This window comes from Anabrus simplex, chromosome 4 (assembly GCF_040414725.1).
Source record: "Anabrus simplex isolate iqAnaSimp1 chromosome 4, ASM4041472v1, whole genome shotgun sequence".
NCBI classification, from domain to species: Eukaryota; Metazoa; Arthropoda; class Insecta; order Orthoptera; family Tettigoniidae; genus Anabrus; species Anabrus simplex.
The window spans coordinates 196,696,348-196,719,376 of NC_090268.1; the positions used below are offsets into that span (position 1 = coordinate 196,696,348).

At 36.0% G+C, this 23,029-nt stretch overlaps 1 protein-coding gene and 1 long non-coding RNA gene across 4 annotated transcripts in view; one reads left to right on the forward strand and one right to left on the reverse strand.

Moving 5' to 3' along the window:
• Nucleotides 1-23,029, forward strand: part of kkv (hyaluronan synthase-like protein kkv) — a 391,180-nt gene that overhangs the window by 350,549 nt on the left and 17,602 nt on the right. For 2 of the 3 annotated variants that reach the window (XM_068227201.1, XM_068227202.1), the window contains exons 16-20: nt 272-580; nt 3,186-3,436; nt 11,900-12,042; nt 14,092-14,252; nt 17,894-18,070. In XM_068227201.1, the coding sequence (XP_068083302.1) occupies nt 272-580; nt 3,186-3,436; nt 11,900-12,042; nt 14,092-14,252; nt 17,894-18,070 (1,041 nt within the window). The remainder of the gene's footprint in view (nt 1-271; nt 581-3,185; nt 3,437-11,899; nt 12,043-14,091; nt 14,253-17,893; nt 18,071-23,029) is intronic. The other variant, XM_067145303.2, reaches the window with a different exon arrangement.
• The window catches only part of LOC136871752 (uncharacterized), a 76,184-nt gene that overhangs the window by 6,120 nt on the left and 47,035 nt on the right, over nt 1-23,029 (reverse strand). Inside the window, exon 4 of the long non-coding RNA XR_010859813.2 lies at nt 11,878-12,039. This is a non-coding gene — a long non-coding RNA (uncharacterized lncRNA). The remainder of the gene's footprint in view (nt 1-11,877; nt 12,040-23,029) is intronic.

Below are 23,029 nucleotides of genomic sequence, written 5' to 3' on the forward strand. Positions count from 1 at the left end.
TCCTTGCTTAGAATTTTTTCAAGAACACTAACTTACCAAGAAATTCCTATTCTAGCCTCTCCTTTAGATACTCCTCTGTAAAAATAAAAAACTTCCTTTATTAACAGTAAATTTAAAATAATGTTGGTGTTGGTGTAACATAATGTGAACGATGTGTGTAATCAATCTTCGGTAGCCATGGGAACAAAGCAGCTTGTTGGCCTATTGCTTCAGCTTTTAAACTAGACTCTGAACTTTTACTAACACCACTAACTCTTCCATACTTGTGCAGTTATTTGCAGCACAGGTGATCAGTGCAGTCTATGGCTTGGTGATGATGGCTGTACTGGTTGGTATCATGCTACAGATAGAAGAGGATGGTCCATTTGCACCATCATCACTGTTTTTCTTTGTGGTTGCACTCGAAATGATAATTGCAGCCCTCCTCCATCCTCAAGAATTAAACTGTTTGCCCTGTGGCATTGTCTACTACGTAACAATTCCTAGCATGTACCTGCTGCTTATTCTGTATGCAATCTTTAACCTTAACAATGTCACCTGGGGAACCAGAGAGACAGCCAACAAGAAGAAAACAAAGGAGGTAAGAAATATAATTGATAGACAGACAGATAAAAACAAATTATTCCTCAGGATAAGATATGATGACATTTGTTTTGAAAGGTCATTAGCCCCTGATGGAATGAGATGGAATGATAATTAAAATTTACCCACTAATTAAAATGATTATGTATACGAACTTAAAATAACCAATAGATCTGATTCACAACACCTTATCTTCCATAAAATTATTAAAATGCAAAAAAATGCAATAGAATTTGTAAGGCATTGACTTGAAGAAACAGTAATAAGTATTATAAAAATTAAAAAGCTAAAACCTGTAACATATATAGGGTAAATAAAAATAAATATTAATTTACAATAAAAGAAAAGCTTTAAAAACCTACTATACTGACTGGTAGAATTAATGGATCACTTAAATTTTCGAAGGAAAAAGCATGTTAAATTGTGAAACATTAGTTTTATAATTTACATTGATTATTTTCACGAAAAAATTATGTAAGTAATGTTATTATGTCTATTAATTCTACCGTTAGTTACTTAGATAATTTTTTAATGAAAATAATCAATGTAAATAATAAAACAAATGTTTCACAATTTAACATGTGTTCCCATTGAAAATTTAAGTGATCTATTAATTTTGCCAGTCAGTGTAGAATAAAATGTTACAGTTAAAAATGATACAATGGATTTAACTGTCATAAAACAGATTACGGGTCTGCTGATTGCTAGTGATCTTGTATGATCCAGGACATGGTTCTGGGAAGTTTTAGATTACGGCAGAGATAGATGTTCCCACACTCTGTAACGGCACGTGTTACAGTCAGATGGGTGTCGGAAGTATACAATGAATGGGTCTTCCCTCTTAAGTAAGTAGGAGAGTGTGGTTGTACCACAGCTGAATCCAAATACAATACCACTGCTTCTCTTGTGGTTCCTTTTATCATTTTCAGTTTATTGGAAAGAGGTCAGGGTAAGGTCATGTACTGTCAAGATTCAATTCTAGTTACTCTGCCCTTTACCTGGATTTTGTCCACCCTTAGCTACTTGGTTCACTACTCAGCAAATAGAAAAGAAAAGAAAAGAAAAGAAAAATAAATAAATTAATTAATTAATTAATTTCAGTTGTAATCTACTGTCTTCAAGAAGGGAGTTAGACCAAACAGTCCATTCTTTGTTAAGTATTCAGACTGAATCCTGAATGGGTTCAGGGTATTGAGGGTAGTCGTAAACAACATTTTTTTTTTTTTGCTAGTTGCTTTACGTTGCACTGACACAGATAGGTCTTATGGCGACGATGGGACAGAGAAGGGCTAGGAGTGGGAAGGAAGCGGCTGTGGACTTAATTAAGGTACAGCCCCAGCATTTGCCTGATGTGAAAATGGGAAACCACGGAAAACCATTTTCAGGGCTGCCGATAGTGGGATTCGAACCTACTATCTCCCGAATACTGGATACTGTCCGCACTTAAGCGACTGCAGCTATCGAGCTCGGTTAAACAACATAAAGTGGTTATATAAGCGTTACAGGTTTAGTCATACTGTTAAATAAAATGAAAAAATAATTCAATATCTCATGCCATTGTCATTTTATCAACTGCTGAATTTAGTCAATCAGATTGCTTCGTGGGCGAATTCAAATGGGTTTTACGAGGTGGTGTTGCCAAATCCGTATTTGACTTAAGCGTCTAACACACACACATCAAGGGTTTCGGCTGGTATCATCACAGCGTACTAGCTATGAGGTTAGAGGCCCGTATTCAAATTCCTCCCCTGGCGAAGGCTTTTTTCTTCCATTGTTGATGACATATTTGAGCACCTTCAAATACCACTGGTCTGAGCCAGGATCAAATCTGTCAACTTGGGCTGAGAAACACTTTAACCATCTCAGCCACTCAGCCCTGCTAAATACAGTTTGTAATAATAATAATAATAATTTATTATAATAATAATAATAATAATTTATAATAATAATAATAATAATAATAATAATAATAATAATAATAATAATAATAATAATAATAATAATAATAATAATAATAATAATAATAATAATAATAATAATAATAATAGCATTACATAAATTCTACAAACCTAGTTTCGATTAATTTTTAAAATGCAGAAATATGTACAAAGATTCTACATTTATACATTCTATACATTATACCAAATTTCACTAGAGTGTTATTCTAACATTTTTCTTTTGCTCTCAGCTCTTCATGCTAGTGAATATTTCAAATATAGTGCTTTTATAGAATCAATTACATTTGTAATGTCTGAGGCCATCTCTTTTTAGTTTCAACTCAGTTAATTTATAACAGTTAGGTTCTTCAGTCTGCTGACACTAACTTTGAGTAAATAAGTTTGTAAACTACCTGAAAGAGAAAACATATGGTAACAGGTGTAATACATAAATTTATTTACTCGAAGTTAATTTCAGCAGACTCAAGAGCCTAACAATTATATATGAACTAATTACAGTCATCAAATATTTTAGTTCAAGGAAAAAAAAAAAGAACAATGAACTTGAAAGATAATTATGTTATTATGGACTTAAAAGTAACAATTATAATTTTGATTATACTTTATACCTACTTGCTAATGCAACATACTGACAAACTTTTACAGGAAATGGAGGAAGAAAAGAAGGCAGCAGAGGAAGCGAAGAAGAAAGCAAAACAGAGGAATCTATTGAGCTTCTTGCAAGACAGTGGTGGAGGCAAGAATGATAGCGACGAGGGCTCCATCGAAATTTCTCTGGCTGGATTATTCAAGTGTATTCTCTGTACTCACCCCAAGTCTATTGACGAGAAGCAGCACTTGATATCTATTGAAGAAGCTCTGAACAGTATTAACAAGCGGCTGGACACTGTCGAGAGGTACTATCTAATAACTCAAACCTAGAACCTTTCTTATAATTTCTGATACTGGAATGCCAAAGGTCAGACATTCAAAAAATCTGTCCAGATACTGACAGGTCACAGAAGAACATATGCAATGATAATGTGTACATAATTTTGAAATACTTGTCTGACTACTTCGCTGAATGGTTAGTGAAGTGGCATTCTGTTCAACGAGGTTCCCAATATGTAAACTTCTATTTATCCATTCTCTATTCCAAATTCTCTTGTTTCTTCTTTCTTAGCCTTTAGTATCACCAACCACATTCACAGGAAAGATGTGAGCATCATTTATAAATTGATATAAATCGATAATATTGAAGTTAAATTCAGGAGGTATCACAAAACCATATTATTCCCTTGTATCCCTACATAAAAACCAGCCACGTAATTACTTTCATGATATTAGTTCCAAAACCTAGTGGCACTGTGTAAGCTATCCTTAAGAATTTGAATTTCGGCACATGCTTATGATAATAATAATATTAATAACAGTAATCTCTCTCTTTCCATATCTTCTCTCTTAAGAGTGTAATGGCATTATGATGATGCTGTCTCGACTGTTATTTTCCAGGCTACAAGTACGGCATTAATGAAACCAGTTGAACCAACCACTGTGTAGTTCTCCATCCTCTAGATCACTTCTCTTTTACCTTTCCAATAACTATAAGCTCTTCAAGGACGTTCATTGTGCACATAAGATGACCAAAGCATTTCCGATAACTTCTACTAATTCTGGAAGAAAGTCAGTTTGCAAATTTTACTTGTTCTAAGATCAATACATTGCTATGACGTTCTGTCCATGAAATTCTTAGCATCCTTCTGTACGCTGAAATTTTGAAGGAGTCAACTTTCTTCCAGCCACTTAATTTGGTTGCTATCAAAAATCTTAGGGTCTGCTTTAGCTTGAGTTTTGAGTGAGTACTGTATTTTATTCAGCTTGATACAGAGCTTAGCATCAAGTAGGAAAAATATGATGATGATGATAATAATAATAATAATAATAATAATAATAATAATAATAATAATAATAATCATAATAATAATAATAATAATAATAATAACACATCATTGAAGACTGTTATACCTTTCAGCGTTTAGTCTGCGATCCTCTGTGAATTTACTAAACCTCGCCACAATCCCCTATTTGTAACAAGTTCTGTGGCCTCATTTAGGTCTATACCTCTTATCTTTCAATTGTTAGAAACTGAGTCTAACCACTGTCGTCTTGGTCTCCCTCTACTTCTCTCACCCGCCACAACAGAGTCCATTACTCTCTACAGTAACCTATCCTCCTCCATTCGCCTCACATGACCCCACCACTGAAGCCGGTTTATGCGTACAGCTTCATCCATTAAGTTAATTCCTAACTTAGCCTTTATCTCCTCATTCTGAGTACCCTTCAGTCATTGTTTCCACCTGCCTGTTACTTCTAACTTATGAATAAGATATCCTGAGTCCACCCAGTTTTCGCTACTGTACAGCAAAGTTGATCTGAAAACAGACCAATGTGAAAATAGTTTCGTCCAGGAGCTGACTTCTTTCTTACAGAATATTGTTGATCACAACAGCGAGCTCACCGCATTACCTTTACTGCAACTTCATTCAATCTCACTTACTATACCATCCTTGGAAAACACACATCCTAAATACTTGAAATTATTTACCTGTTCCAGCTTTACATCACCAATATGACATTCAATTCTGTTGAATTTCTTACCTACTGGCATCAATTTAATCTTCGAAATAATTTTCATACCATACTCATTGCACCTATTTTCAAGTTCCAAGATATTAGAATGCAGGGTTTTGGCACAATCTGCCATTAAGACCTAGTCGTCAGCATAGGCCAGACCGCTTACTACATTTCCACCTAAATGAATCCCTCCCTGCCACTTTACACCTTTCAGCAGATGATCCATGAAAACTACGAACAACACAGGTGAAAGATTACAGCCTTGTCTAAAACCAGAACCAAGAACTCATTCTACCATCAATTCTCACTGCAGCCCAATTGTCAATATAAATGCCTTTGATTTATTTTAATAATTTACCTTTAATCCCATAGTCCCCCAGTATGGTGAACATCTTTTCCCTCTATTCCTCTCATAGCATTTTTCAGTTACCTGGCGCATACTGAAAATCTGATCTGACAGCCCCTCTATGGTCTAAAACCACACTGGTTTTCATCCAACTTCCTCTCAACGACTGATCGCATCCTCCTTTCCAAGATGCCTGTGAATACTTTGCCTGGAATACTGTACTAATCAATGCGATACCTCGATAGTTGTTGCAATCCTTCCTGTTCCCTTCCTTATAGATAGGTGCAATTAAGCTTTTGTCCAATCTGAACGTAACTTACCAACACTCCATTTCATCCCTACCTTCCCACTATAATTCACCATTTCAGGTCTAATTTCATCTATTCCTGCTGCTGTATGACAATGGAGTTTATTTACGATCCTTTCCACTTCCTCAAGCATAATTTCACCAACATCATTTTCCTTCTCCCCATGAGCTCAGTTGTTCGCGACACCACCAGGAAGACTTCTTTTTACGCTGAGAAGATCTTCAAAATATTCCCTCCACCTGTCCAGTGACTCCCTGGGATCTATTACGAGTTCACCTGAATTGCCATAAACACTATTCATTTCCTTTTTGCCTCCCTTCCTAAGATTCTTCATTACTGTCCAGAGAGATTTCCACGTTATAACCAAAATCTTCCCACAACTTCTTTTTGGATTCAACAACTATTTGTTTCGCTCTGTTTCTTTCATCTATGTATAATTCCCTGTCCGCATCAACCCTTGTTAGGAGCCATTTCTTATAAGCCTTCTTTTTACATTTACAAACTGCTCTCACTTCATTTTTCCACCAAGATGTTCGCTTTATCCCATCTTTACACACAGCTGTTCCTAGGCATTTGCTTGCTGTTTCTACTACAACATCCCTGTATTCCACCCATTCTCTTTCCATATCCTTAACCTGCTTACTGTCCACTGTTCTGAACATCTCACTAATCATGTTCATGTAATTCTGTCTAATTTCCTTGTTCTGGAGATTTTCTACCCTTATTCGTTTGCAGACAGATTTCACTTTCTCTATCCTAGGCCTAGAGATACTTAGTTCACTACAGATCAGATAGTGGTCTGTATCATCGAAAAATCCCAAATAAACCAATACATTCCTAACAGATTTCCTGAATTCGAAGTCGGTTAAGATATAGTCTATTAAAGATCTGGTACCCCTACCCTCCCATGTGTAGTGGTGAATAGCCTTATGCTTGAAGAATGTATTCATAACTGCTAATCCAATACTAGCACAAAAGTCCAGCAAATGCTTCCCATTCCTATTAGCTTCCATATCTTCCCCACATTTACCAATCACCCTTTCGTATCCTTCAATTCTATTTCCAACTCTTGCACTGAAATTGGCCATTAGCACTATCCTATCCTTGCTCTTGACCCTGACTATGATGTCACTCAATGCTTCATAAAACTTGTCAATTTCATCCTCATCTGCCCCCTCACATGGCAAATACACTGAGACAATTCTCATCCTAATTCCTCCAACTGCCAAATCTACCCATATCATTCGCTCATTTATGTGCCTAACAGAAACTATGATGCGTGAAATAGTATTCCTGACGAACAGCCCTACCCTACATTCGGCCCTTCCCTTTTTAACACCCGGCAAGTACACTTTATAATCTCTTCCTCATTATCCCTCCTTACCCGAATATCACTTACTCCTAGCACATCCAGATGCATCCTCTTTGCTGACTCAGCCAGTTCTACTTTCTTTCTTCCACAAGCCCCATTAATTAAGATAGCTCCCCATCAAATTCCATTCTGTTCGCCAGGTTGTTTCCAAGGAGTCCCTCGCGTGTCAAATGGGAGTGGGACTCCGTTACTCCCATAGGTCCGAGGCTTGCTTAAAATGTTCTGAGCTCTGTAAATTCATGAAGCAGGATGCTACCCTACTTACACGTAGTCCAAGTAAGGATCTCTCCTCTACAGGGTTAGGGACCACTGGTGGATTGTATAGTCCTAGCTGCCTAAACACAAGGTGTGCCATTACTCGGAATATGTCCGAGATTCCCACTCCCATTCTGTAGCAAGTGGTATCCTGACTCTAATAATAGTATGGCCTCAGCTATGTGTGCAAGCATTTTAATTTGACACCATCTGGCTGCTTGCTCATCAATTTAGACATTCTATTATTGCTTTTTACACCCTTCTACTTGAAAGGTTTTTGGAGACAAGATCTACCAACATCTGGGTGGATTATTATTATTATATTATTATTATTATTATTATTATTATTATTATTATTATTATTATTATTATTGAATCTCTGATATACATAACCCAATCACACAAAAAGGTATGTTAGGGTTACAGTTTTACAAAATATAATGAACTTTTACATAAAATACTCAGATATTACAGTTGTTTAAATAGTTGCTCCAAGTAACTCACAAAACCAAAGGAACAACACAATTTGGAAAATACATCTCTAAGTAGTGGTGAGAAGTGAATTTCACTGGGTTTTTTTTTTTTTTGCTTTATGTCGCACCGACACAGATAGGTCTTCTAGCAACGATGGGATAGGAAAGGCCTAGGAATGAGAAGGAAGCAGCCGTGCCTGGTGTGAAAATGGAAAACCACAGAAAACCATCTTCAGGGCTACCGACAGTGGGGTTCAAACCCACTATCCCGGATGCAAACTCACAGCTGCGCTTCCCTAACCGCGTCACAGTAGTTCAAATGAGCTACTAGTTTGCGTCCTTTGCCATGATGTAATGTACATTTGAACAAAAGGTGTGCAACCGTTTGCTCGACATTTCTGCACTGACACTGGTAGTTGTCTGCTACCTGTATTCTGAATCTCTGGAAATAACTTTTGAACTTGCCATGTCCACTAATTAACTGGCTAGAGATGTAAGACTCCTTGAAGAATTTGGATTTGAATTGCTGGAACACTGTTTGAAAAAAGAGATTTCTCATGTTGTTGTTTTCACTGCTGATCCAAACCATATTCCGTTCAATTATGCTTTCCTTATGAAGTTCTCTTTTAACAAAAGCTAAAGGAATTGTGTTGAAGCTATAAATCCTTTTGACAAGCTGGTCTGCTTCATTACCTTCTATCCTTGCATAGCCCTTGATCCAAGTGATGCATATAAGTGAGGAGCTATTCAGAACTGATCTTCTGCTGTTCACAGTAATCGGGTTGGAATTGTATTTATATCTAACTGCTTTGACTGAGGCCTGAGAATCACTATATATCTCAAAATCAGAACAGTATCTGCCAGCCTATTCTAGAGCAAATAGATGGGATTGAAAAACAGTAGTTGTAGCAGTAAGTTTGTAACCTCTGCTGAATTCTTCATTGTTATCGGTGAAAACTACAAAGGAGCAACCTACTAGTGCACTTCGGCCATTCATATCGACAGAGCAAAAGGATACTGAGCACCTTCAAATACCACCACCAAACTGAAACTAGATAAAACCACTAGTTTGGTCTGAGCCACTACATCTTGTAGCACATGCCTGCTGCTAGGAATATCACGGTTAATAGTATATGAAGCCAAGTCATGTACAGAAAAATGAACATATAATAGGATAAACATAACAACAGATCAATGTGGGAAGAGGGAACAATAAAAAGAGGAGATTAGGACAAATATAAAAACATAAAAGGAAAAGGACATTCTCTGCATCTTCACACAGATGAGCTTTCTCCACAAAAATCCCACTTCTTCCACATCTATTTCTTCTCTGACGAGCTTGTTTCTATTTCCCAGCTTTGTCAGAAGAGTGGGCTTCAGCACACACAAAGTTTTTTTTTTTTTTTTTTTGACAGGGTCTCAGTCTTGAAGTGAAAAGTGTATGATAATAAAGATGGATGAATAGAGGAAAAGGAAAGATACAACATTAATTCTGTGATGAAAAGCCAGAAGTTGATATGTTAAAAATGAAACTTTTCAGAAAATGAAATTCAAATTTTACATTTTACATGGCAATGTAAAATACATAACTGGATTTATTACCTTCAAACTGTAGGAACTTGTAAACCAATATATTGTAAAACGCAATAAATACATTTTATATCAATAAGTGAAGCCTTTTGCTGGCGAGATGTAGTGTTTATTATCCGCACACTTTATCTTGGTGCATTTGTGTACGGGGTTGAGGAGTAAGGAGGGAGCTGTCCCGGTATCGATAGTGCTGCCTGTGCTGCCAACTGAATGAAAATGAAATCTGAATTGAATCGAGAATATGATTGATCGATATGAAATATCTAAACCGTTATCATCTTAAGCCAACAACTATGTCACATACACACTATATAACATTATAAAACATTTCTCGATGCAAATCTTGTTCCTAGCATGAATTCTATACTTTGGCTTTGTTGTGTAAACAACAACAGTACTAGTACGTAAAGTGTACGGCAGATGTTGCACAACGATGCTTAAGCGATTCATAGTTTGTGTTTCAAAGGTTGCCAGTACAAATCTCGAAGATCGCCGAGGTCGACCGATTCCGCACTAGGGTGTAAATGCACCAAGATAAAGTGTGCGGATAATACAGTGCACTATGTCTTCTGGTATGGGCTATATCAAATTTGTTACTTTCATTGACCTGTCTCAGTCTCATCCTTGGCTTTGACAAATGGAAGTTACTGAGGTATAAGTGATGCTAGTAATACCATTCCTTATGCAGCCAGTCTCTGTTATGAATGGTGTGAAAATCAACAATACAGTCATGAAGTGGACGGCTTGCAATGGTGTGAAAATATTGCTCATAGGGTCGGTTGGTGCATGCATTTCAGTGGGCTTGGCAGACTGATATGTAATAGCAATGGCTGGCTCAGTGAGGAAAGCAACAGGAAACTACCTCACTCCTCATTTCCCCTAGTACGCCTCTTCAGTGACGCCTAGGCTATTTATGACAGCTGTTGGCGGAGCTGCAGGGGATCAAACCAGCCTTCGGGCTGAATACCCAACATACACAACACACATCAATAAGTGAAGGAGTGTATTGACACAAGGGCATAAATAGACATATCAAGTTCTGGCACATGAAGTCATGCTACATATTTGATATATCAAGTTACTAAGATGTATTCTAAACAAATCCACGTACACTTTAAAACAAACATAATAACCTTGACTGAAATTGTAGTTTTTCTCTTTTACTGTAAATTTAAAGATTTAAACCTCCAATTCTGACATTATATCACTGAAAACATTGTTGAACTTCAGTTTCTTTTCATATCGACATAGGTTGAGGGAAAACACTGATTAAATTCTCTTTTGATGATGATGATGATGATGATGATGATGATGATGATGATGATGATGATGAAGAAGAAGAATCAGAACATGGAAGAACATTATCTGATGCAGAATGACTAGTGGCTAAATTTTGATAGAAATTGTGACATTCTGGACTGGGGAGATGTAACAGTGATAAAAGGTCATTTTTCTTCTTTTGACTGATTGGAGGCGACCTGAAATAAGTTTGAAGAATGTGGATAGTTGATGGTCTTCCTCTTTTATTCCACCTTAGGTCTATAACCTGAAACGGTACATCTGGATCAAGGGTGTATTTAAATTCTACAACTCCAAATTCTTTGTATCGCTGCCATTTAATTTGTAACCACTTCACAGTATTACCCTCTGTATCCTTCATCTGTTTAATGAATTTATTTGTCAGAAAATATGAATAAGAGTACAAATAATTCTGTTCCATCGCAGTAACTTTCATTGGCACCTTCCCTCTCACAGAACATACAAAATTATACTAATCTCTGGGTACCATATTTCAAATGGATTGTGTTTCTTTGGGCGTTATATCCGAGTGTGGTCCATATCACACTCAAGATGGGTACGACCAGCCAACAGAAAGTTTTGATTTATAATTTCCAGAGAGGGGTGGCTTTCAACTGCAACACTAAATAACTGCCATATTTATATTCCGGTTTTGTACACCACAAGTCTCAGAATAAGTTGTGAGAAACACACAAAACATTCTGAACAACAATGGAAACCTACATTGAGATAAACAGAACTATCATGTATTGACAAAACATAATAATCTTGCCAAAACTTGATACATGAAACATATCATGTTTTGGCAAACCATAAAATGTAATGCTCAAACATATCATTACTTGCCATTGTCATTTATTCTGTTACTATAATAGAATATGGACACAGGAAATAACATCAGCATCTGACAAAATTAAAAAATAGCAGATTTTGGACATATCAACTTTTGGCTTTTCACCACAAAATTATGAATACAGTTGTAAAAGACAGGACAAACAAAGCATGTGAAGTTAGTTTACTATTTAGTGAGAATGTTCTCAAATACAAACTGATAAATTATTGTAAGATATCAACTGCTTACTAAAATAGTGATTGATACGCAGGGTACTGGATCCTACTGGCCACATCAATGGACGAAGACGTACGGTCTCGGTAAACAGTCGAGCTGACCATCTGGGATCCCTTGCTGAAGATCCTGCTGAAGAAGATCAGATTCATGATGAAGACAGCGAGACTGTTACATCTGGTAAGGAGAAACTGTATTATTCTTTGCAGCATGTTTGTGTATTAAAAGAATACATACTAAATAATTCCTAGCCTTTAGATTTTTCTCAACATTTGCTTAAATTCTCCTTTCTACATTCCAGTTATTACTTTCATAAATATACTGCAACTCCTTGAAATAGTACAATTTTCTTCAAGATGAAACAGCATTACTATTTTAAATTTTATCAACAGTATGAAACTGTGAAAGTGGAAAAAGATATGAACTGCTATTTTTGAGATTGTCAAAAGCTGAAAGTGAAAATCTCTTTTGCCTTCTAAATTTAATAATAATCAGAATCAACCAAGTGAGTGGCTGTGTGGTTTAGGCCACCTAGCTGCCAGGTTGCATTCGGGGGCTAGTGAGTTCAAACCTCACTGTCGGCAGCCCCAAAGATGGTTTACCATGATTTTCTATTTTGACACCAGGCAAATGCTAGAGCTGTACCTTAACACACTGAGTGCCAAGTGACCCCATTTGGGTACGTAAGAGTAGTCAAGTTTTTGAACTTCACCTCCCCATATGGGGTCGTACATTCGCTCTAAATCGAGAACTGTGCAAATCCATTTGGGTGCGCAGTAAGTACGTGGTTCAAAGCTGTATAAAATCTCTTCCTGCCATCTGCTAGTCATCTATTTAAGTACGTGCATAGTCCACCTTCCATTCCTCAATTCCTGTTTTGGCGGAACCCCATATGGTTACGTCAAAAGTATTTTGTAGGGTGACAAAGTCATTGTCTATCTTGCGCACGGATTGTTTATGTAAGTGTGCAGTACTGCGAGTTTCCTTTTCTTTTTTAAGTCGTTATGAGTATTTCGAGCAGTAAAAGACTTAGTGCAGATAGTCTGGACGATATATCGATCAAGTCAGACGATGATGTAGACGAAGTATATAGTTACAGTGACTTTGAACCCAGTACAGAGGAAATAGCAATCTCGCACATTCATTCACATTGATGAATTACAGTCTTCAGCATACATTTCTCCACTGTACTTCGGGTTTCCAAGCCAGCTGTTGCAATGATTATGACCGTCTTCAGTGACATTGTCACTAGTTTCCCATGTTGCACAATCATCGCTGCTAGGTTCTCTTACTCAAATTAAAAGTTATACAAACAAAATTAGAGACTTATCCAATATTCTGTAACTACTAATTCTTCTTATAATATTATTCTGTTAAATCCTAATTTACCAAATTCACATGATTTTCACTACTTAATATAACTATATTTTATACGAAAATTTCCTGACCTAAAATCGGGGATCGTATATTTTTACCGATCCACTATGAACAAGCTAACACATCTCTCACAATCAACAGCATATAATGCGTCCCTGCAAAGGAAAAGGTAAATATGACCGAGCGTTGGGACAGTAACTACTGTATAAGTATGACCCATATGGGGTCGCAATATATTACCTAATATATGTAATAAGTTAACCTAACATATCATAAATACATCCTCATTTCAGCGATCAATTGCTTGGTTAAGCCCGTGAACGTTTTGGCACCAAGGAGTACCTCGATGTTATTAGCTCACGGCACTAGACGGCAATCCTATGAAAATCGGTCTGGCACTCAACGTGTTAAGGCCACAGTTGCTTTCTTGCCATTTTCTATCCCATTGTTGCTATTGTGTCGGTGCAATGTAAAGCAAATTGTAAAAAGAAAAATTAATTAGAAGTAGACCAATTTAATCACAAAATTGCCCAGCTCTATGGCTAAATGGTTAGTAAGCTGGCCTTTAGTTCACGAGGTCCCCAGTTCGATGTCCAGCTGGGTCACAGATTTTAACCTTAATTGGTTAATCCAATTAGAATTAATCATAGGTAGGGTCCTATTCTCCCAGAGAAGCAGGTTGCTTATAGGTATCAACTCAAAAGACCTGCACCAGACCACTCCAGGAACCGCACACCATTATCACAAAATAGTAAATTTCTTTGTGGGATGAAAATCTAAAAAAAAAAAAAAGTCAACTTTTTTGTTTTTAGTGTTCTAATTCCTCTTAATTGAACTATGTATTTATTTCAGAACCAAAACAGGAACGAGATGATCTCGTGAATCCATACTGGATAGAAGATCGTGAATTAAAGAAAGGAGAAGTGGACTATATTTCAACAGCAGAGAGACAGTTCTGGCAAGACCTCCTAGACAAATATCTCTTTCCCATTGATGACAACAAAGAGGAAAAGGTCGGTTTCTGCATTTCAATTTCCAATAAAAACATACAATTCAAACCAAGCTTTGTGTATCATTCCCATTTGTATCTTATAATCACTGAATCTTCATTTCTGTATTTTGCTGTATGAGATGTATGAGATTAGATCATAAAATACTGTAAAGTTTCTGATCAAAAATATTCACTAGTTTTCACTTCAAATAGACAGAAGAAAATATATCTTGATGGCAAAATTTGATCGACAGTAATTTACAGGTTTTAAAGAATGCATGAACTCTTACAGTGTATTAGTGGTCAGAGAACATAAGTAATGATCAGGAAATACTGTCCAGAGACATGCAATTTTTATGTTATCAGCTCACTGTGTAGGCATGTATGTATTTTGTTTTGCAAGACATTACTAGAAATTTAAAGCATCAGCTAAGGAACATTCAAAGGTCTCAAAAATCTTTTATTACTACTATTTTTAAATGTGAGTTCCCAAGGTGCTCCTGGTTTACCGTAAAAGACATGGGTTCAGTTCCTCATCAGGAAGCCAAAAAAGTGCGTCTTCCACCTTTGGAGAGATACATGCTCCTGGGGTTCAATCAATCAATGTAAAACAGAAATGAGTTCCAGGTTACTTCTCAGAAGCAGAAGTGCCTAGCATGGAGCTAACCACAGTGCAGAGATAACAAATAGTGGAAACCTACATCTTCCACACCTCCTAGTAATGACCTGTAATAGAGATGATATTGACAATTATTACTTCTATATTAATGTATGAAACTTATATTGGTCCTTGAGATCTCCTTCTGTGTTTGCCCTGTGTTCCTAGTCCTTTTTTCACATGTATTCATCTTTATCTGTTAATAATTTTCTCTTTGCTTTTCCCATTTTTATCTGCCTTTCCTCTTATTCCACACTTCCCATATCAAGACTGAAGATCTGTTAATATGGTCCCTCAATGAGTGCTGATGCCCACCCTCCTGATAAAGGTGGAAAACAGAAACAAGTTTGTCAGAGGATGAGAAGAACTTTGACTGATGGGGAAAGAGCCCCTATACTAGGTGGGAAAAATAAAATTGGCCCAGAAAATATTTACAATTAAGACCGATGCAGGATTGACCCTTGTTAATGAACATTTCAGAAGATGCTGGAAATGGCCTCATCTTGAAGAAATGAAAAACCGAGGATCCAAAATTCCTGACTCCACTTCACGGGCAGAACTCAACACGCAAAGATTCGTCTGGGTGCTTTAACGCACGCACAGCAATAAATTTGTAAAGATACAGATGCAGGTCCTTTTCGATAATGTTTCAACATGACAATCTCTTAATTCCCCGTTGCACAGATAAAAAGCGCTGAGATTTTGTCGGACTTCGTTTCAGGCTTTCCTTGACTTGAGCAATGTTTTCTGGTGTTCTAACTCTTTTCAGATAGTTAGAATTTCATTCACTACAGAGCCAATTTCATGCCATTTTGCCACTAAGTTTTGCATTGCAGACTTTGCTGGAGGTTTTGCCAAAAAACTTCCAGTCTTAAACTCTAGCACAAACAGTTCCGCACAGGTTTTCCATGAATTTGCTTCGCATAACACTCGATAATGAACACATGCTGTTAAATCTTGGCCATCATTTCGTGTTGCATTCAACTGATCACTAAACACGTTAGGGGCCAATGACCTACATGCTAGGCCCCTCTAAATAACAAGCATCATCATCTAAACATGTCTGCTCCTCTTGCTCACTCACACATGACACAGCAATGAACAAGAGGTGTGCATGCACAGACATGTATCAGCAACCATTTGGTGCATCAAAATTATGGTTTCCAGCATTTCTGTTAATGACGGTTCTCCTGTTCATTAACAAGGGTCAATTCCGCATCAGTTTTATAAATATTTTTTGGGCCAGTTTTATTTTGCCCACCCTGTATATGAAATGTGGAGATTGTCCTTGCCCTTTGTGTATTCATGTTTATCCTTGTCTCCTCTTTCTGCTGTTCTGTCTTCCCTTACTGACCCATCGTTGTGTTCACCCTACTATGTGTCCGTTTTCATGTTCCTATCTTTGTTATATATGACTTGTTTCTTTCCATTACTTACAATGAAATGTATGAAACTGTGAAGTTGAATGTAGGCTAAGATACATTATAGTCATGTTACATGCGGATGAACTGAGCATGATAATGGCCTTTATGCTCTCCAGTACAATGGTGAATGATACACAAAACAAGGGTGATTACATTTTTATAATATGTTTTTTCTTCATTAATATAAGAAGAAGATAAATCTTCAGCAAATATCAGAATAAATTCAGTACAGTATTGTTCACTAATGAAGAGACTTAACAGGTTGTATGACTAACTGAACAAAAACATAAACATAAAAATTCTGAAAAAAAAATCCTTAATTTAGGACGTACAGAACGAAACATGTTCAGCAAAATGATTGAAACCTACCAAACTCAACATAGACACAAAATATTCTTCAACTAACATTCTTGCATGCTGCTGTTCTTTCATTTCATTTCATTTCTTTCATTTCCATTTCATGAGTTCATTAGCATCTCTGGGGAGGTAAAGACTGGAGGAGGGGAGGAGATCATATTTATGGGATGAGATCAAAGCGCTGACAACCAAACAAAAGATTATGAAAACATGTCATTTTAACAGTGAATTTATTTCAGATTTGGAAAAAAGAATAAAATTAAAACCTTGATAATTTACTTAATATGTTCTTCATCATACATGAAAAAATTTGTACTACAAGAAAGCAACAAGATATCTCACAAATTTTACTTGCATAAGTTTGTATTTATATTGATTTCATATATTCTGGAGGGTGAGTTTCGGTTGTGATCTAGCCACTTAGTTTTCAACCCAAGCTTCACTAAGCCTGGGTGCTCGTGGGAGTTAGTACAACGTACAAACACAAGAAGGTAGTGGTGAGGAAAAAATAAAATAAAAATATATTATTCTTTATTTCACCATGCATAAGATGAAAAGTACTTTGAGAAAAATGACCACTGTACCATCTTCATTCTTATAACTGAGGCTGTTAGTCCTAGAAGTTTTGTCAAGTCAGCATAAAAATGCTGAATCTTTTTCAGACAAATTTGATTTAATTTTCCTTTAAGTGATTTTGTTTTAATTTATTTTTGGATTATTTTACTTCAAAATCTCTACAAATAATTAAAGACAGACAGTAAAGCTACATAGCTGCATAAAATAGAGATGGATATACATATTAAACACTTTTAACAGTTTATATATTTTTCCGAGAAATTGCATGTTGTTCTTCATCCCCCAACCTCGTATCCTTGGAGATGCTTGTGAATAAACTGACTCGCCTTTTCCCAGAAAACTTAAATTAAATGATTTCTTGGACTTTTAACACAATAAAATTAACAACATTTGTTTCAATATCTAAATAACAACAACTAACAGATATATATGAAGACACTCCCACACATCACTAAGAAGAAACAATGTCACATTTTAACATAGGGACTTGACTATTACAATCTTACTGACATCCTCAAAAGTACTTTTCCATTAACTAATAATATTCAGTTAACCTGATGGTGTGTTTCAGGATTACTTTCATATGTCTTGGGTTCTTCCAAACTTTTAACCCTTCTTCATTTTCCAAACACAATTATTATTTTTTAGGCAAGGATAGCCAAGGACCTGAAAGATTTGCGAGATACATCTGTGTTTGCTTTCTTTATGATGAATGCCCTTTTTGTGCTCATCGTGTTCTTACTACAACTGAGCAAGGATAAGATTCACATTAAGTGGCCACTTGGAGTCAAAACGAACATAACATATAATGAAGAGAGTCAGGAGGTAAGAGATGAGACAATTTTGAAAAAGTTCAATGCAAATGGCTGTAGTGTTTCCTTAAAAAGAAGGAAACTGAAGATAAAGCTACCTCAAAATTCATTCACAACTACGAGTTCTATCTATAAGCCAAAAAAAAAAAAAAAAAAAAAAAAAAAAGAGTATATTGTACAATTAGTGTTCCCAAACTGGTGGTTACATGAACTCTTAATATGGGGTATGTGAACATTTAAAAAAATTATTTAATTCCTCTTCTTTGTCTTCCAAGCTCTGTCATCAATATATCTTCACTGTGGAGTTGCTACTGCACACCCTCCAGGGTTAGCGGAATGCAGTTGCCCGTTCTTGTTAGTAGCAGCTTTTGTTTCAACATCAGTGGAGCCATAAAGTTGTTGTTGCTGTTGGCTCATCTATTAGGCCCAGCTGTTCTTAGGCCTTCATCTTCTTTGTACCCTGCGTAGCTGAAGTCAGGGGCTCTTTTGGCTATGTAGCTTTCGTCCAGTTCATTCGCCTGCATGAATCATGTCATCCGCTCACATGGAACCTTCTTCACAACAGTCTCCTTCACATATAACATGCTTCTGATGTACAGATTTTGGACGTAGTCTTTCTTCGAAACTCCTGCTGACATTTTCAGCATCTTCATCTTCTGTGGTATTTAGACAATGCTTGTCGTGTTCCAAGAACAACATTTAGAAGCACAAGTCAGTGCAGCCACTGTCATGTAGGGCTTTCATTTAAGCTTTAGTGGCATCCTATTATCACAAAACATAGGTGAATTTTGTTTCCACTTCAGCCAGTCTACAATGACCCTGTGATTTACATCCTCATCACATCCACCCAGTTCTTCCTCCATGCAGTCAAGGTATTTAAAACGGCTGTATTTCATGCATGGTTTGAAATCAAGAAAAATTATTGAATGACTCGAGATGATATTTTAATTTAATTATTTAATTATTTTAATTATTCCAGAGCCTAAGTTGCGTCATATTAAAATGACTGGACATTGTAGTTGAAACCACAGGTTCTTCTTTCGAAGGGGCCTATTTGGGACAACACTTGTTCAAACAATCTGTCATAACTTCTCCCAGTGTAGCTCCTTTCTTTCTTCTGAAAAGGGGATACCTTTCTTCTTCAGTGGTTTTTCCTTAAGACTGAAGGATCTGTCTCAAAGCCTATCTGTTTTGTAAGTCCAACAGCCCTAGTTCTTGTGTGTTCTTCTCAGTCTCTGTCAAAAAAGTGGTGTAGACTTTCTTCTTTTGCCAGAAGGAGAACAGTTAGTTGGGAAACAATTTTGCCACATGACCAGAAAAGCTACCGTCCTTTTCCTGGCACAGTCAGGGAGCCTCTCTGCCTGGGAATAGAACCCTGAATTGCGACGTCTTCAGTATTCCCCACCTTCCAGTACCGGGCCCAAGATCTTCCTGAGAATTCTTCTCTCTCTGACCAAGTTTTTCAATCAAATCTTTTCTGTTTAGTGAGACACTCCACAATATACAGGGTTTCCTGGTGCATGACTGTTGTGTAGTGTTCCAGCTCCAGATTGCATATTTGAATCAGGCGATAGGCCAGTTCCAGCTTGTAAACTCTCACGGAGAAGACTGCTTTCTCTGACAAGTTGGGTATAACCCAGTCGCCAAGGTACTTACATTTCTCCACTAACTTGATTCCACCCTTGTCATAGACCACAGATCATTATGTTGTTACTATTATTATTATTATAATACATGATATCTTGTCTCTAGGGGTACTTCATATAACAAACTCAAAAGAAAAGTTTGGGAACTATCAATGTAGCACGTAAGATGTAACAGCCATTCTATATACTATGATGTAAAAGTGTGTACATGAACAACCATTTGCAATGGGCTTTTATTATGAACTGCAATTAATCATTTTGCATGTGTCTTTGTTAATGATTATTTCAGGCAAGGATTGCAGCTGATCTCATTGAGCTACGGAATAAGTCCGTGTTTGCTTTCTTCATGTTCAATGCTTTGTTTGTCCTTATCGTTTTCTTGCTGCAACTCAATAAGGATATGCTTCACGTTGATTGGCCACTCGGGGTCAAGACAAATATCACCTATGTCGAGGAGACAGCTGAGGTAAACTGAGTGTATCACAGAGCATGGAGGGTACCAGGGATTGGTGGTACTCGGAAATCTGTGTAATAATGGGAGTTGGACACATCCATCATTCTTTTCTCTGTAACATGGTCTGTATTTCAACTCATAACAGTCTTCTTATATCTCACAAATAATTTCCTGTGGTGACTTTACTATATCTTATAAATATTTTCCACTTCCTTCTTGTGGCTAAAACATTCCTGCTGGAAAGAAAGGTAACCACTTTTCTACAGCACAAGCTAAGTAGTGTTTATACAGTACGTTGTAGGTGAACAAATGGGAGAAATCTATTATTAGAAAAGGGAAGATGGCTAAAATAACTTTCATCAAACATTAATATACAGCAGGCTTATACAAGGTGCAACAATGATAAAGTATTTTATAACAAATTCTTTAGCTAGATGGCAATTGATAGGCGGTTTTATTAAAATTTTCACAAATCAAGGATGCAGTACAGAGAAGCAAAAGAATATCATGTATCATCTATGACTAGTAGTAAAGATGGTGCAAAAAAAAAAAAAAGGTAAAGAGAAGACATAGTAGTCAAATATAGAAAACTCTGATAGTGAAACAGATGAACTAGGAGACATTACTGGTGTATTTGAAGACATGTATCATAAATCATTTCAAGTAGGCCTAAACTGTAATGTTTTGAATACATATTTTCCGAATATTGACTTAGGCTTTATAATGAAAATGTCAATGAGAGTGACAACTTTTAGTTAGAATTTTAGAATTAGTAAGTAGATAGCATAAATTAGTCAACCATAGATTGTATTACTTTCATAATCTGGATTTAACATTAACACAGGAACAATTAGGTTGAATTTAATATTTATCTTTTCAGTCTACATAGTGATAAAGAACATAATAACAGTTGTGCAGTATTCAGGATATTAGAATGCAAAAAGCAGGATATAAATGTAGATTACTGCATCCTTTAAATGGTGTATTATGAGTTAAAATCCATTAAGTCAGTTCAGAAGAGATTTTTGAAATCATTCAAATAAAAAATTACCTAGTTTATGGGGTCAGGTACAAAATATGGGCTTGGTCCTGAGAAGCAGGAAAATTGTGTTTATGTCGGCAGCTGTGTGCTTCTGTGAGGATACGTGAAAAGTGCTGTTAGCTGCACTAGCAGTGGCATCAGTTTACAAGAGAACATAACAGTACTTTGGGCAGAAAAGTGAATTAATTGAGAGTTTATGTAAATATTTTGATTTTTATTTATGAATTTTAAATACAATTACTCGTTCCACTTCAGCCTCTAGGGTTATGCTGTGATGAGATTCTTTTAGCCATTCTTCCCCATGTGTAGCATTGGAAAAAAGGTGAAGGAATATACAGTATTCCACAATGTTTACTGGCTTGGTTTCAAAATGATATACAGAAAGAAAATATAAACTGTAGCAGAATTCAAGTAGATGCATCATGAGAAAATATTAAATCAGAGTTAATCTAATGGATAATTTTGTGGCTGCAGCTACAAATACTGATGACTTAAGACTGTTTCACTCATCCCGACCTCAATGATGCAGGCAATTAGTCATCGTCCTTCTGTTCCCAAGGTAGTGGGGTTTGATCTCAGTTGATTACATATATTTAAATACGACAATTTTTGTGTCATTGGATTCCAGAACATTAAAGAACTCCTGAAGAACAAAATTCTGACATCCTGGCTTCTCTTAAAATCTACACAAATTAAAGGGTGATTAAATTATTATTATTATTATTATTATTATTATTATTATTATTATTATTATTATTATTACTTCACTTGAAAATATAATGTGTTGAGATTAAAAGGGGACATATATATTAAATTTCTCTTATCTCATATTCAAGAAATGAAATTATTCAAAAGAGATGTTGATGTTTATGTTAAAATATAAGAGGCTGGCAGCTCCATAAGGAAATAATAAAAGAGGAATTCTAACCTCTCAAGGTCTTTATAGTGTCTAGGTATGGTAAGAGAGAACAACAGCTGACAACGGAAGACCTACAAGGAAGATGAAAGGAGGAGTTAAGTGGAAGTGGAAAGGAAGCAAGAATCAGTTCACAGCCCAAGATCAAAATCAAATCAAATCAAAATCAAAATCAAATCAAATCAAATCAAAATCACTTTATTTGTAAATGAAGTGTCTACCTTGGTGGCAAGTAGTACACAAAAATACAATATTATCAAGCACTAAATTTTAAATTAACAAGAGAAGACATTTTTCCTAAACTACAGTATTATACAATTTACACTAACAATTTTTCATCCTTAATAAATTTATATCAATTACAAAATTGTACACATAATATCCTCTGAACTTACAAACATAATCAACTCATATACTGTATGTGGAATTACTTCAAATAATACTATACTACTGCTATAAGATTAAAATTTAGATTTTTTTTTTTTTCTTTTTACCCATTTTGGTACCTAACAAGATTATCATCTATATCTTTGCATACATCTATCTAAAAAGAAATAACATTTCTATAAACAAATTTTGAATGTATAGGACTTCATTTTGAAGTGCTGATAGAAATATAGTTTTAATATACTATTAATCGGCCTGTGACTGTTCAACAAACAGTAGTTATGAACAAAGGGAATCTTGTAATCTGTGACATGCTGAGAGCATTAACATGATTAAGTAAACGGTGTCTCAATATCCTGATGTCCCTTCAGTGTTGTGAGTGCAACAGCATATATGATATCTTTGTGCTGATTCTGGATCTGTTACTGAAATCGACAAAGAAAGGAGTAAACTTTGAAAAACAACAAAATGCTGGAAAATCTCTTATCTTTGTCACTTTTTTTGGGGGGGTGGTGGGGTGCAGTAAC